Source organism: Teleopsis dalmanni, chromosome 1 (genome assembly GCF_002237135.1).
Source record: "Teleopsis dalmanni isolate 2A chromosome 1, ASM223713v2, whole genome shotgun sequence".
NCBI lineage: Eukaryota > Metazoa > Arthropoda > Insecta > Diptera > Diopsidae > Teleopsis > Teleopsis dalmanni.
In genome coordinates, this window is record NC_051846.1 from 6341477 (window position 1) to 6358416 (window position 16940).

General features: G+C 28.7%; 2 protein-coding genes across 2 annotated transcripts in view; both read left to right on the plus strand.

Annotated features, from left to right (window-relative positions):
* The window catches only part of LOC119678733 (uncharacterized protein DDB_G0289917-like), a 10497-nt gene extending 2948 nt beyond the window's left edge, over positions 1-7549 (plus strand). The window contains exon 3 of the mRNA XM_038090785.1: positions 7440-7549. Coding sequence (XP_037946713.1) covers positions 7440-7549 — 110 coding nt within the window. The remainder of the gene's footprint in view (positions 1-7439) is intronic.
* A 1996-nt stretch (positions 7550-9545) lies between these two features.
* Positions 9546-10598, plus strand: LOC119668598 (adenine phosphoribosyltransferase-like). The gene is made up of 3 exons (XM_038078164.1): positions 9546-9846; positions 9917-10154; positions 10211-10598. Exons 1-3 carry the CDS (start codon positions 9764-9766, stop codon positions 10433-10435), a joined length of 546 nt encoding a protein of 181 aa, XP_037934092.1. The 5' UTR covers positions 9546-9763; the 3' UTR covers positions 10436-10598.
* The last annotated feature ends 6342 nt before the right edge of the window (positions 10599-16940 follow it).

A 16940-nucleotide genomic window follows, 5' to 3' on the forward strand; every position in this document is an offset into this window, starting at 1 on the left:
TATTGTATTATGTACTTAATTATAATCGTGGTATTCCGACAGTTAAGCGATCGGTCATAAGTGTGGGGGCTCTGCAAACAAATAGTTTGTCAATCCTTCTCATCACAGAAGAGCGCAACGAGACTGACTAAAAGATATAGTTTTACTAACGAAATACTAAACTACAAATTTTGTGCTCTGAAAGTCTGGTAGAAGAGCAGGACATAATATCCATAGAGTCAATTGATGGAATGCGACTCGAAGACATACGGATAACTAGTCACACTACCCATGTTTGATTATGGTGGAGTAACTTGGATTAAGACTATCCAAATTAACTTTCAGCATTCTACAATTTCAACGGACAATATTACAGTTGTTCTATTGGAAAAATACATTGGTATAGTCATTATCCGTGAAATCTGTATACGGATTACTGAAATAAGGAGTCTATCTGGAAAGACCTCTTATATTCACTGTAATATTGTATTGTTTTATAATAATGCTATATCATATTTAAACTTTTTCTTTAGACCACTGTATGGTAGACATGGCAGACGCTGAACTGAATACCGTTGACGTCTTCAGTCTAACAACTGCTTGAATATTTTATATGTTAGCCATAGCTTTGGTAAAGTTTATTTAACGGAATTTTTTAGTACTGATAAAGTCTGGTTTGTCAGTATCCGAAAAAATGATTTTTAGAAAATATTATATTCAATAATTTTTTGAATTCTATTCGTACCTCTATAATCGTAAAACTAATGAAATTTGTCGATTATATTTATAACTTTTTAATAATTTTATTTTAAGTATATTTTATATATTGTATTTATCCTTTTAATATTCAAAAATATTTGTTGTATTTAATGATATTTTATAATAGAAATAAGCTTTCCTAATCTTTTAGAAAAAAATTTCTTTCCAAGCGTGATTTACTTTAAAGATTTATAATCCATCATTTGTATATAAATAGTATATAATGTATATAAAACATATATATTTTATATTTTTTATAAATTCTTTTAATTTTACTTTGCAGTTTATAAAAGACATAAGATATACAAAGCATATCTAATTAACTTTTTTATATTCTTGTTAAAATAGTTGCGGAGATATTTTTACAGATAATGATAATTTGGTGCTAATTGTGTAAGCTATCTTTATAAAGCCAATAAAGCAATTATTTTTTTGTTGTAAAGAAAAACCACAATTTAAAAAAAATCGTATTAGATATCACAGCACCTCCATGAGTTGAAAGCAAACAGATTCAAACGTTGTGATTAGAAATTGGCTCATAACATTTTAGTTTCCAAGTTTAATTTGATTTAATTACATTCATTATTTTTATTATTTTACTTTTCATTTTTACTATTAAAAGCTGCTCATTAGAGTTCTACTGACGCAATGAATCGCTTTGTTTAACAGCATTTAACCAAAATTCAACTCCGGCTTGAAACACGAATCATCTTCAACGGTCAAAATTAGCCTCTCCAAGCGTGTGAATTGTCGGTCAAGAAACAAGCTTCCGTTACAGACATTGGCATTTACCATGATTTTCAGTTTCTTCCATACGTATAATGTATATTTCTGCCTTTTGATATGATGGCACTTAATTGCAATACACCACGCCACTTCACCCGCTAAGTTCTATGGTACTAACGATCCATTAACTTGGCTCGAAAGAAAATCCAAAAGTATGCTTTTTGCGCAACACTTGGAAGACACATTAGCGGAGCATAAAATCTTCATAATTTCGCTTCTGCCCGCTTTTATGTACGAAATCGTTGCGTTGTTGGCACGACGGATGGCGGAGAAAACGTGTTTAACTTGTAACTTTGACTTGATTTTTTATGTCTTAGCACATTTGTTGTGTCTTTCGGAGGAATCTCTTCAAGCAAACCACGCTGAGCGAGCATACAAAGCGCTGCTTCTTCAAGTGTGCGGCCGACCCACTGTTTTATTCGTTTTGTCAAGAAGTCAAAATACAGTTTTTGAACCAAATCCACTAAATGAATATGCAAACGAGATTATTCAGTAAACTAATTTAAATTATTTTAGAAATATGTTAAGTAGTTCGCTATTTATAGTCCGTCAAAATTGACTAGGAAAAATGCGGTATATTCCCACTCATATGTACCTTATAATACTCGTACTATACTCGCATTATACGATTCTTATCTTTTTATTTAATACAAATGAGTTTCATTTTGCGAAACTAGTTGGTGGCACATAAATTATACGGTTCTGTATAATTGTATAAATTACAATATATTTTGAAAACAGTTTAAGAAAAATGAATATTTTTAATTAAATCTTGATTTGTTATTTTTAAACACGAAACAAATAACTTTCATTACTTCAAGTCAACATCTTATGCCATAAAATCCATATAAGTATTTTAAGTCCATAACTTCGAAGAATTGGAATGTATGATGATATATTCGCCAACCGAAATTTGTGAAGTAAACAATGAACACTTGAGATATCTAAACAAAACGTCTTAATCTGGTATGGATTCTCAAAAAAAAAGTTACTAGAAATGTAGTATTTTGAAATCCCAGATATATGTAAATACTCTTACACTACAGTACTTTTTTTACCATACTCATCCCTTTCGGAACACCTGCTTTGGTATTAATAGCCATCTATGTTAGCTATAGATGAAAACATAGAAAAAATAAATACAATATTCTAAAACCATGACGCGATTATAAAACAAAATACTGATTATTTTTACAATTTAAATGAACCTATATACAGCAATGATGTTTAGCTTGTACGTATAAATATAGCGTTTTTGAAGAAGTTAAAATAATAGATTACAGTTTGAAATAAAAGATTCCCTCTCAAAAAATATTTGGAAAGAAAAACCCCACATTTTTAATGAAATCCAACTGCTTCTTTAAAAAAAAGTCGATTAGTTTATGGTTTGCTGGACATGAGTACCAGGTTATATGGGTACATGAGGCTACTGCAGAACTGATGGATTTTTGAATGATGATTGATGATATATAGCGCACAATTCACTTTTAAATCGAGTAGATGTGTAGTATATATCATAGATAAAGCAATGATATACAAAAAGTTATATATAGATATGAACTTATCAACGGAAGTGTTTGCCGTAGATCTCATCTAACTGTTCAGTAAAACTGCAGTAATAATAGGACACGTTTTACTGGCAGCATGCTTAATAAAAAACAACTTTACCTAACATGAGGCTATTACTGTAGCTGTAGACAAACCTGCTGGAAAGGGGCATATATTAGCCCCAGGTAAGACATGCCTCGAGAGGCGCCTAAAATCCAGTGAAAGGAATCCGTTACTATTTAGAGTATAAATGGTAGAAGGTGAGTTTAACCTCCCGCATCAGATCGATGATGTAACTCTACTATCACGAAAGTAAGAGTTTCGGCTATCCTAACCAATTGAGGTTGGCCCTTTTAATGGGAGTATAGTGGTAGTTGTGGTCTAAACGCGGGTAGTATGTCTGTAATCATTACTTTATTTCGAAGTGGAGTTGTATATTCCAACCGAACGCTGCGCCCAAAGAACAACAGAGGTATAAGATAGAGTCAGCTCTCTTTAAAAGGAATTATATTGAAACGTATAGCTTCAATTGGTTTATTGGTGCATTACACTGACACATACGTTAAGAGTACCGTAATGTTAAGTCTTTTCGGGAGATAATCACGTTCAAAAACTTTAACTGTGAAAACTCTGTAGCTATAGAACTTTTTTCTTAAAGAGTTAATCCTACATCTCCAATGTGTATATTAAAGTAGCAATAGGGTAAGTCTCAAAATAGGAGGATTTATTACTAAATGCTTAATTGTACAAGTGTTTTTAAACCTTTTTATTTTATTATAATGCTCCACTTCATAGGTTCTAACTTTAGTCGACGAAGGGACGAATTGTCATGGTTTTTACTAGGAATGATCTTTGAATATGCAAGGCATTTGTACTTAACTGTGTGTTTAATAATATACAATATTTAATTTTATATCAAAATTATGTTCTACATTTAAACAGAAGGTACTTATATGTACACACTCTGTATTAACTATTGGATCGATTTTTTACTAAAAAAACTGACACCTATGAAAAATATATGATTTTGTTGGTGAGTATTTTCATTTTAAACTTTAACATTTTATTTGATTTCATAGTTTTGTTGCAGTAACAAGCGAATAGATAAATTCTATTAAGTGCCTTCCCACAAAAGTCTATTTTTGTATGGCACTCCGCGTCATACCTATTTTTTTGAAGTAGGTAGGTACTAGTAATAACTTAGAGACAACCAACAATTCTTTAAGAACCTTTAATAATAAAAAATTTAAAAATACTTAATAAATTTCAAAAAATGCAATTTTTTTCAATTTTGGTAGAAATATTATTTTTAAATACATAAAAAAGCACTTATTTTTAATAGACACAATGGTCAATTGAGTGAGTGCCTTGGTTTTATCCTGCCCTAAACTTAACACAACAAATGCATTTTTTCGCTTAGTTATTTTATATATGCTTTTAATTTGAATAATTTTTTTTTTTTTTTGGAATGACGATCATAAAATAGTTATAACATTTTAACGACAAAATTATTGAAAACAAAGTACTTTTTAAAGGTTTATCTGCAATTTGCTTACATTTTCATGACCGAATAACTTTACATGACAAGAAACATAAAAGAAAATCAAGGTTGATTTTATTAGTAACTTAAGTAACAAAAAATTAACGTCTCCTTCTTTTATTATTTCTTAATTTTTTCCATTATGTTCGGTTATAATTTAATGTAGAAGTACAGCTATATAATCTTCATCGAATCCAGAGATATTTACATTGTACATTGCTTGGGAAATACTTTCTGAAGAATCTTTGCAGTAGAATTTTTAATTATATTAAATGATCAAAATAAAGACATGTAGACACGTAGCCAGGGTACGATTTTAAGATGCTGAACTCGTACCAAAATAATCGAAGAACTATATTTAGGCGATTTATAGTCTATGACCAGTTGGGAAATCCGTTATAATAAGAGCTATATTGTCGTATGATCATGTGTTATGCAGTTAATTTTACAGAGATTTAGTTTAAAGCTCAGGATATCTCAGGATTTGTTTTAATAAAAATGTGTGTATCTACAGAATCAATTTCAGAGCTCTGTCCTTAATGTACTTTTGCACATTCTAAACTCTAGAATCTTTCAATTGTGTGACCTTCATTTCTGATATACCATTTAATATAATCTTGAAGTGTTCTAATAATTGATAGAGCAGCATTGTCATTACAAGCTCATTCAAAAAATAGTTTACTTGCTAATACAATAGTGTTTTTTTTACCCTCATTGATCACTGATCTATTTTTAAGTGCTACAAGATTTACATATATGGTAATACAGGGTGAATAGATCCTTAGCATCATTGCAATAACCAGGTTATTTTAATAGTTTAGGTTTAGTTAGTTATTATAACCTAAAGGTAGTTACTATCAATTTATGCACATTATCAATTATCAAATTTTAAAAATAAATTATAAACAAAATTTATAACAAGTATAATTATTACTTTAACGCAAAGCTTATTAATTGTAGCTTTATGAAATTCGACCTTACCTTTTGAAATCTTTAGGGTTGATTTCACGGTAGTTACTTGAGTCTCAAAACTGATTTTAATGTAGTGATTTGTTACAAACCATGGAGCATTTACAATTAATCTAAGCGTTTCAGATTGAAATCGTTGCAGTATTTCAAGATTTGAGCTACTTGCAGTATCCCACAGCTAGGACCAATATGGTGACTATAGCCCGTACTCATCTTCAGGGAACAATTTTTTATATGTAGTTAGGTTAGGTTAGACTATGTCTGCGATCCAAAAGATCCAATTAGGACCATTGTGTATAGTGAAAATTTAGAAATTTAAAAACCAACTTGAAGCTTTAACAAAACTTAAGGTGCCTTTTATTGGGCGGTCGAAGATTGGACCTGATTGGACCTAATATCTTCAAAAACGGAGGTACTTTAAAGAGCTTACGTTTAACGACATATACAAGGAGGGTTTTGGGGTTCAATACACATTAAAAATTTCCGACAGTTTTACACTAAATATAATGGATTTTTTTCATATAAATTTTTTCCATATGAACTCTTTGAAAAGGTTTGTTAAAACTCCTCCTTAAATAAAGTCTCCTAATACGCATTTTGCTGAAGTTCCATGTGTTCCCTTTCGTATCGGAAGCAAACGTCCGGCATGTAATTAATATTGAGAATATTACTTCCGATTAAAAATTAATAAGAAAATATAAAAAAATAAAAAAGCAATTAAGCAAGTTTATAAAAAAATTGAAAATTATGATGAACCACTCACAGGGAAAAAGAGAAATTGGCAAGAAGACGACAGTCTTCACTTTCTTTTTTACACGCATTTTTGCAAGGAAGCACAATAATTTCTCTTGTAATATTTCTGAGCTTGTCAATAAGAATAAAAAATATCATCAAAACACACAAAATGAGGTCAATATTAATTAATAATAAAAAACAACAACAACATAAAACACAAACAGCAAAGACACTTTGACATTCTTTGTTTTTTTTTCCTTCTCATTCTACCTTATTTATTTTGTTGGCTTGGCATATCTTACGGACATAACGTACCCAACAGTTAACAACAGCAACAAATCGAGTTAAAAGATCAACAGTATTACGGATTAATGAATTATGTAGTTGTTGTTGTTGGTGTTGGTGTTATTGTTGTTGTATATATTAACAGCGTAAATATACCAACGGCAGCCGCCATACCACAAAACAATAACAACATAAATCTGTTAGAAGACAATTTATTACATGTAGAGTGATGCAGTTGGATTACAAAAACAAAGTCGGTTAAGGGTTTCTGCGGTCTATGACTATGACTATGAGTATGTTTTTATACATACATACATATGTGCTTATATAGATTGTGTTGACATCTAGTTAATATTAAACCAGTTTTTTTTTGCTATATTTAATTAATTTTATATAAAAAAGCGTGAAAGAATTTTTTGAATTTTTTTATATATTGTTTTCACTGTGTAAACTTCTTTGCATCTCATTCATGATAGCGAAATTTTTCAACTTTTTTTTTTATTTTGTTTTTGTTTTTTATTAGATCACGATTCTCATGTTTGCAAACATTCAACTCCGAAACTAACAACAAAAACAATGCACAATAACAGAACTCAAGCGTTTGTTCGCCGCCTGCGAACCCGCATAGTTCAACATTTTTTTACATAAAATTGTGATATGAAAAAGTTTTTTTTTACTTTTCACTGACGCAGTTTTTTTTTTTTACAAAATACTTATTAAAATTTTTTTATTTTATCATTTAAGAAACATAAATTAAGGAAAAATCCTATAAATGACCAAAAACACAAACTTACATTTTACTCCGCAACCGTGTTTTTTTATTTTTATTTTTTTGTAGTTGTTTTAATGTCAAAATTTCCAGTGGCATTTACACATAGCACACAACACAAGAAGGCGCAACAACAACAACAAGAAGAAGAAGACGAGATCAAGAAATCTTGTTTTTAATGGAACCACTAATGAGTATTTTAATTTTGACGTGTATTAATTTTGCAAATTTATTATATTTATACACACGCAGAAAGTGTAAATTTTTAATAATCAAAAATTTCAAGCATTTATTTTTTTTGTTAATTTTAAGCACAACTTTTTGTCACGAAATGCGCACACACAACACAAAGTCGCGAAAGTATAATCGAATCTGTTTCTTGCGCTGTTTCGAAAATGCTTCTTGGGTTTAAACTTGCGCCGCTGGTTAACTGAGTTTTCGCACCTGCTTAACTCAAACTGGTTATTTGGCTTATAGGCAATGTGCTCAAATTGAGTGAAAGCACTCTACGTGTGGTGTGAACGTTAGTTTAATACTGAATTCATACAAGACTTTTGTTTGTAATTTTAACTGTCAAAAGATTTTATTTTGCCTGTGAATACAGTATAAGATCTTTTGATCTTTTGTATGTAGTGTAATTATTATTAGCTTTATTCGGCCGCTCCGAAGTGAGGCAAGAACTTATTGATTCTTTTGTCAAAGTCTCTTGCTAATATATTGGCTAAAAAGTTAGAAATTTTAAAGGAGCTTTCAACTTCAATTTCTTCATAAATATTATGTGTATTCTTAAAACTTTTTTATGTATTTTAAAACGGGGAATGAAAGTAATAATTATTTCAAAAATTTGTGAGAAACCAAGCAGCAAAAAAATGTTATCTGATTTTTTATTCTAACAACCTTCATCCTTAATATTATAGAGGAATATATATAGCGTTTTAAAATAAAACTTAATAAATAATAATTCAATTTACTTCATTTAATTTAATATTAAAATCTTTTAGATTTGTTAACATTTTATATACATGTTCATTTAGTGAACATTCGTGATTGTTTTATTTGAAATTTAAATTAAGACAAATAATAAACCTAAATTATTTGCTTTTTATAAAAAATTAAGCACTGATGAAGTTCTCAAAAACAGAACGAAATATATGCTAAACATTTTTAAATAAAAGTTTTTCATTCGGTTTTGGTTTGCTATTTTTTATAAAAAATAAAATTATATTCCCTCTCTAACAAGAGCAGTTTACAGAGATTTTTAAATTTCATAACTAATTTTTATTGTTTATAGTATGTTAATTATAATAATGAATTTATTTTATTCATATATCATTATATGTGAATAATTTATTATCTTTTTTTTATTTATTTAAATATTATTCATATTGTAATACTCAATAATTAGAGAATTAAAACACTCATTAACTGCTGAAAATACTTATAATGATGTGAAGGTTTGGAGTTGCTTCAGAGATGCTACTTCTATTTGGTAAAATAATTATATTTTTTGCGTCATAACGATAAAAAACTCATTTGTCATGTTTATTTTTATAAGACAAATCAGCTATTTCTCGACTTTACTTTTGACTTTACTTGAAAAAATAGTTAAATTTAAATAACTTTATTCTTTTTAAGTAATAGCAAAGGAGTGAAATTATTGTATTTTAAATTATAAATGAACTCACCGCCTGCTCTGATATCATTGATAATACCATTTAAATGCGATCAGTGAAAAAATTTTTAGACCGATTGTACTTTTATAAATAATTATATAGAAATTTTTATAAAAAATTATGCTGATTAAGATTTTATATCTGAGCATAATTTAAATATTTCATTAAATATTTTTTTTGACAATGCATTTGTAAAAATAAAATTATAGAAAGGAAATTATATTACTTAATTCTCTTAATATTGTTTTATTTGTCATAATAGAAATTAGCACATAAGCATATCTTAAAACATAAAAATTACTTAACACACCACGTTGTATTAAACAATATTTAAAGATTTTATATAAGAAAACAAATTTTATTTTAAATCTATCAAATAATCTGTTTCTTTCAAATTTGTTATTTATACTAACTACTCCCTGAGTAGATGTAGCATATTTTTTCCGCTCTGACATCTGCTGACAAATTATGCATTTAAAGTGATATCATATGATAATTTTTAAATGTCAAAATAATTTTCCCTTCCTATTTCAGTTTTTTCGCTTTTCGGTACATAAATTTTAAATTAAAATTTAAATTTGTTTTTGTTCAGTTATCTGTCAAATAAAATATACAGCTGATAAAAATTGTTTATTACTGAATTAATCTGGCGTGTGCAAATTTCTTATCAGTTGGAACTGTAAACACAACGTACCTTATAGGTTAAGTCAAAATAAAATAATGACTGAAAAGGAAAAAATTGAATACATTAAAAGCCGCATTGGTTCTTATCCAGATTTTCCAAAAAAGGGTATTATATTTCGGTATGTAATATTTTTAGGCTGCCATTATTAAATATTAATAAAAAATGATTAAAAACTGAAAAAATTCTAGTGATATCTTTTCTGCCCTGACTGATGGGAAAGTATGTCAATACCTAAAAGAAATTGTTGTTGATTACATTAAAAGATGCCATCCAGAAGTGGAACTAATAGTTGGGCTTGAATCACGTGGCTTCCTATTTAATATGATGATAGCAGCTGAATTGGGAATTGGTTGTGCGCCAGTGAGAAAAAAGGGAAAACTGCCTGGAGAACTTGTTTCAGTAGAATATACACTTGAATATGGCACAGTAAGGGAAGTGTTGAAAAATTTTTATTTTATTATATGTTGTCTATATCATTATAGGATGTCTTCGAAATGCAAACTACAGCCATCCAAAAATGTCAGAAAGTCTTGATTATAGATGATTTGTTAGCTACGGGCGGCTCATTGGATGCTGCTATACAACTGGTGCAAAAAGCAGGAGGCGAGGTTGTTGCATGTGTAGTTATTCTGGAACTTGTAGATTTAAATGGTCGTAAAAAATTAAATACCGATGTACATTCCTTTATTGAATACTGTGGAGATTAGTTAGAAAACGATACATGGAATTCTTTCTGCATTTATATAACGAAGCATAATCCAGACATTTTTGCCTCTCTTTTAATTGTAAATACTAAACACAAACAATTTTAAAATTTTACACAAACAACAAAATCTATATAAAATATATATTTTGGTAACAGGTATACTAATAAGTGTCTATTTTTGTTATTTGTTAATGGTTAAAAATTTTGATAATAAATTTTTTTTAATGATGATATACAAATAATACTTGAAATTATTAGCATCTCCACTATATTTATGGAGAATTTTGAACAGTTCTTTCAAAAATTTGCGACATAGACGACTCCGCATTTGTATAAAACTTCACATTCGCTAAACTTCACATTAACTCTAAACAACTAAAACACTACCAACCACAAAAATTGATAAGGATTTCAGATATTACAACAAAAACAACCTTCTCAAATATGGATTAAATAAACTTTTATCCAACTGAGTGTTAAAGAAGAAAGTCATTTTTCTATAAAAGAATTCTAATAAAAGCTTTGCGAAGAACTAAGGATCTGCAACACCGAACATTGTTTAAGTTTTGTTCTTTGGTTTTATTTAAAAGTGTCTGTGATCACTTGACTGATTTACTGTATTAAGTGTTCCATTGAACAATAATAATAAGTTATGCAAGTTTTTTTTACTGCAGATAATCTCAAATGCCAAATGTCTCTGATATATTAATATATCAGATATTCAACTATTTCTTCTACCAAACACTTATTCCTATTTGAGCGTAGTGTTATTTAATTCTCTCATTGGATAATAAAAAGGTGGCATCCTCTTGCCTATCTGATTTTAATGTCGTTGACTTTTTGTAGTAGTTCCTCCGCCTTTGAAGATTTTTTTTGAACAACAGGGCAATGAGCATGCTGATGGTCAGCCCACCTTTCTGCATGAGCTAATAATTATTATTACCATACTATACCACTTGGAAGTACAGTTTGGAAGTTTATCTTCACTTAGTCTAAGACCTAAAAGATATTACTGTCCTGTCCTACTTAGAAAAAGAGACCTTTAAATCTCAAATTATATATAAATATAATTACAATATTAGAATGTTATGTATTAATTTTTATACACCTTATAATTAGTGCTGAATCTGAATCTATTTCATCATATTGTAACGATGAAATTTGAGATTGTAACATCCCTAGAAAATTGTATATATAAAGTAGTTGCATTATATGTTCAAGTAGCAAATTGAACTAAATTTGTTCAAGGAGCAAATTAAAGAGTTGGGAATTAATTAATAAGAAATAATTTAAGAATTCTGTAAATTGACATCCAAAAATGCAACCTAATTCCATTTAACTTGGTAAATGCTAGCACTATAACTGTCACTATTCTATACACCTTGACACACAACACCCACGTGACCCCCTATGGATAGCTACAATCATCCGAGCGTAGTGAACTAATGTGAACAGAAAAACCTTTCTTATGGATATGGGAAGTTATATGCTCAATGAAAACGAAGAGGAAGCCTCGAAGGAACTGGACGTGGCTAAGAAGGCCTCAGCTGATTAAGTAGGTAAATAAATAAGTAGAGCACAATGCCACATTTTATCAATTCCAATCTAATTTTGTTATGAGAGTAAGTAACTAAGTGTTTCCACGAATCCTCTTTATTTCTGAACTCTAATTCTATTATTTTCTTTCTTTTCTTTCATGTCATGACTGATACCATAAATGTGATTCACCGCAATGATTGTCGAGCAATATAATTATTCACTCTTTCAAGAGTGTATCCCATTCTGTCCCATTTGTGCTTTAGTATTAGTATTAGTTTGATGAGTTCACTTTCATGAATTGATGTTGAAAATAGTTTCTATGGACTAAAGATCTGCAAACAAAGTATATATGATCCATGTAGATGTGACCGATAGTCTAATGTTGGTGAACTCTTAATACCATTATCATCAATATAACATATATAGGAGTCAGTGAAAATAAATTAATCTATTGTACATAAACTACAGTGGATGGATCTAGTTTATCTATAGGGGTTTGGTATTGTAACGGTTAAAATTATAAATATTGTTCTGTGTGGCTAAAGAATATATGTCGATCAGCTAAGATAACCCACCAACAAACCAACCACTCAATCTATATAAATCACAACCTGTGGATTTGTTTGACAGCTTCCAACAGTTCACGAAACATTTTGATGTATTTATAAAAATAATATTTTTTATTGTCTATTTAACAGTGTATTATGTATATTTACAAAAAGATTGATGGAATAAATAAAAAAAACAAAACATTATTATCTAAAAACTTCATTAATATGTATGTTCCGTTCAGTTTACTTTCGAATTTATAATAATTCTCAGAACAACTGCCTAACAACTAGGCTTTTTCCCAAGAGGTGCACTTCTTAAGAATTTACTTAACCTAAAAAAAAAAAATAATATCAGATTGTCCCTGACGTAATTAATCCGCACACAATGTTGACCTTTTGGCTTTCAGTTATGCACGGAATGCTTTCATTCATAAATACTTTTGTTTTTGTTTTTGCTTTTCGCCATTGTTTTTATTTTTCGCCATTGTTTTTGTTTTTGTCTTCGCCATTGTTTTTGTTTTTGTTCAGCTGTGTTAAGCTTTTGTTGCTTAAGTAATCGGGCAATGCTGCCCGTTTTTGTTGTTTGTTTACATACAAACAACAAACAACAAACACAACAACAATGAGCTTTTGCGAACTTTAAGGAGAGAAAATGCGTGCGAGCGACAAACAAGGCAACTGGGAGAGTAGGAGAAGAAAATTGGAGCAAGAATGAGCATTCAATTTTCACGAAAGTAGAAATTTCTATTGATTAAGATTTCAATTTTATTGTGCGCGCGGCCGCTCATGTGATAGAAAGGCAAGATTTGAATGCGGGCATTTGTGCAACAATAAAATAAAAAATTCAAAAAACAAAAATAATAAAAAGTGGAAGAAAAAATTTATATAAAAAAAATAAATAAAATAACAATGAACAATAAAATTTAGTACATAAAAATACAATAAATTAAAATGTAATTGTGAAATTTGACACTTGATTGTTATCAATGGTCAGTGGGTTAAATGATTAAAGAATTATTATAATGAATTCAAATAAAATAGTTGATCATTTTTTTTTGAAATTGTCAAAAAATCAGATTTTTGTATAAATATTTTCTTTTCTCAAACAAAAAACCAAAAAAACCAAAAAATACTGCATTATGGCATTTGCCAAGCAAAACAAAAGTAAAATAAAATGTTTACTTAAACACAAACGAATATGCGAATAAAAATAAAAATAAAACTAAATAAATAAATAAAACTATATTTATAATAGATTTAACATTTGTTAATAAACAAAACAAAACACACAAATTATAAAAGTAAATATTTAAATGAAATATCTAAAATGATGTAAATTAGATAAAAAAAGAGTTTTTCCGAAATCTCCGAAAAGTGCTATAAAAATGTTTTTTATTTATTCATTTATTTAATAATAGAAAAAATATTCCTGCTAATGAGTGGCACAAAGAAGCCACTTTTCGCTTTAGAATCAAAAATAGTGCAAACAATCGAAATTATTTACATAGCAACTGAACTGATGTTGCAATATAAAAATCGATAAAATTTTGATGGCTTAACATTACCCCAACCCTTACATAACTTTCTTCCGCTTCCGTTTTGACTTCAATCGTAGACTGTTTGCCTTTCACGCCAACCAAGCAGCTCATGCCCATGCCCCTGCCAATGCCTCTGCCAGTGGCTGTGCTTCTGCCTGTGCTTGTGCCTGGCTTTGTTGCCAAACGCTTTCGACTGGTTCAGTGCAATGCGATTTGGACGACGATTTTGGCGACTTTATCGCCTTTAGTGGCTTTAGTGACTTTGTTTGTTTGTTGCTTGGTGCATTGCAACATTATTGGGTGAAACTGAAACTGAAATTGAAATTTCTACCAACGTCGGTATGTTGCCCATATATTTAAGACCCGATTTGTTATATATTTTTTGTGTTGTTTTTGTTTTATTCGTTTGAAATATACGAGCGCAACTGGCACGTCATTGAGCGCAAAAATAGCTACGCAAGTTGCATATTAATTTTTTAATTTAAAAAAAAAGTTTCTTTAAATTACTCATTTTTTAACACAAAAATAGTTAAAATTATATTTATGTGGTTGTAATAAGAAATTACACAGATTTTAAGTGAGAACATAAATTATAGTCAACCGACCTTCAGGTATTTGGGGCACGTAGGATGTGGATGCAATGTAGTCATGAGAAGAACTTTGGTACACTTTTCTAGTGCAAAAGTCTAGCATGCATTTATATAGTGTGGTAGTATGTTACCATTAGAAGGAAGGATTATATTGATTTTGTCAGAAAATAAAGTTATTCCACTAAACAGACTTTCCAAGGACGAGTTAATAATATGGGTTACAAGCAGACCAGTTGCGACAATTCAAGAGGGTGTGTTTATTAGCAGTTAATTTTAATAACTTCAAACAAAAATTGTATCTTATTAAACGATTATGATGTTTTAGAAATGAGTATAGATTTATTTAAAAGTAAGATGGATTCGAATAACAAAGAGAAGACAAGGACAAAAATTTATTAAATTTATAAAAATTTGGCTAAAAATTCAACGCTGTTTCGAGTATTGCCAAGTACTCATCAGCAGTGGTCTAGGAAATGTCAGGCGTGTATAAATTTGGTCTATAGATTTATTTCGGAAAGGTTCTTCAGTATTTTAAAACCTTTCCACTGTCCTCAGTCCGTTTTTTCATTTTAAATGCTCATGTCGCATTAAAAATGAAAATACATACATGTATATGAATACAGTCTTTGAATTTATTGCGGGAGAGTTTATAACTCCTCAAGCTCCCTTTTTCTCCTAGTTACGAGCCCATTTACAATAATAGCAAATTGATAGATTCACTATAAAGTGAAAACTCGTCAAAATTTTCATTATTTAAATAATTTAGAATTATATTAATTAAACGGTTAAACCTGTTCAACTATTTATATTAAAAATATTCACCGATTTAAAGTTATTGAAGAAATAAAGTATCTTTAATAAGTATTTTATGTACTGATTTAAGGGTGTTGAAGAAATAGTGTCATTAAAATATATTAGCAAGAAGAATATCATTTATAAGGAAGTTAATAAATCTTATCTAATCCTTATCTAATTCTTTTAAATTTAATTCTATGAAAAAAATAAATAAATTTACAAAATGAATAAATCTGTTATGAGATTTCGATTGCAGATATTCACTGACTTAAGTTATAAGAAATATAGTGTCACTAATATGTATTAGAAATTATAGCATCCTTTACCAAAAATTCTAGAAATTTTCAAAATCCTTAAGCGAAATCATGAAATTAGTAATTTGCTGTTGAATATAAATCAGTGATATTCACTGACTTGATTATTAGTGAAATAAAATATTAGTAATATATATTAACAATTTATTGAGAAATTTAGATTGAAGATATTCATTGATTTGAATATTGAAGAATAAAAATGTCAGTAACAAGTAATAGATCCATTTAATATAAGAATTATTTTAAAGGTACATTTTTATGTTTTATCTTTTTGTAGAAGAAAATCAGTATAACAGTAAAAAGGTTTATGTAGAAATTTTCTATAGAAATGTTGAAGTATAATGGCCCACTTATTCGTCATATCATTTTGTTCTTTTCGTCATATTTTCTTATTTTTTTTGTGTTTCTGATGCTATTAGCTCACACTTGATTTCTCAATTATATTTAGATTTTACTATACATATATATAGTAGTTATATGGACTTGAACATTAACTATCCTGACACTGTGTTCATTACTGTACTATTGTACATTTACTATATATAGTATATGAGCTAAGTTGAGTATTGACTACTTGTAAGAATAAAGTGAATGAGTTTATAATTGACATAAATAATATTTATAGAATTTAGAATTATCTAGCGGGACAATTCATATGCATCCATATGTTTAGAATTTTTATTCATTTTTTATACTAAAACTTTATTATATTTTCGCGTTGCGCCCCTAGTAATTGGCACTTTGACTCTTGTTTATTTTATTGTATACAATGTGTATAACTAAATTTAGCATTAGTTGCCTGTAGGAATGCGAAAAGAAGATTACCTTCGTAACTGATATAAATTCAATTTATTGGTTTTACTCATATGCAGTAATATAATATTATATATTATATATTCAGTATATAATATTTATTGAAGTAATTGGATTATTATATGATGTCGAACAAATAAAAATTTGATAGAAAATGTAAGGTTTCTTTTAGATTTTCAATCCTTGGTTCTACATATATATATCTGATAACATTTAATATAATGATAAATATTTTTCAATTATAAATATCATTTCTAATCCCTATTAAATTTTTGAACAAAAAAAATATTATTGAAACAATTGTTTTATAACAAATTATTTTTGTAATACATTATTCATTGTTTGATATTGGAGCAAGGCCAGAAA

What these genes read in the sequence shown, in the direction of transcription:
- LOC119668598 (XM_038078164.1), top strand. Translation starts at nt 9,764, where the DNA reads ATGACTGAAAAGGAAAAAATTGAATACATTAAAAGCCGCATTGGTTCT. An exon ending in AAAAAGGGTATTATATTTCG is followed by an intron (nt 9,847 to 9,916) that starts GTATGTAATATT and finishes AAAAAATTCTAG; the next exon opens with TGATATCTTTTCTGCCCTGA. An exon ending in ATACACTTGAATATGGCACA is followed by an intron (nt 10,155 to 10,210) that starts GTAAGGGAAGTG and finishes ATATCATTATAG; the next exon opens with GATGTCTTCGAAATGCAAAC.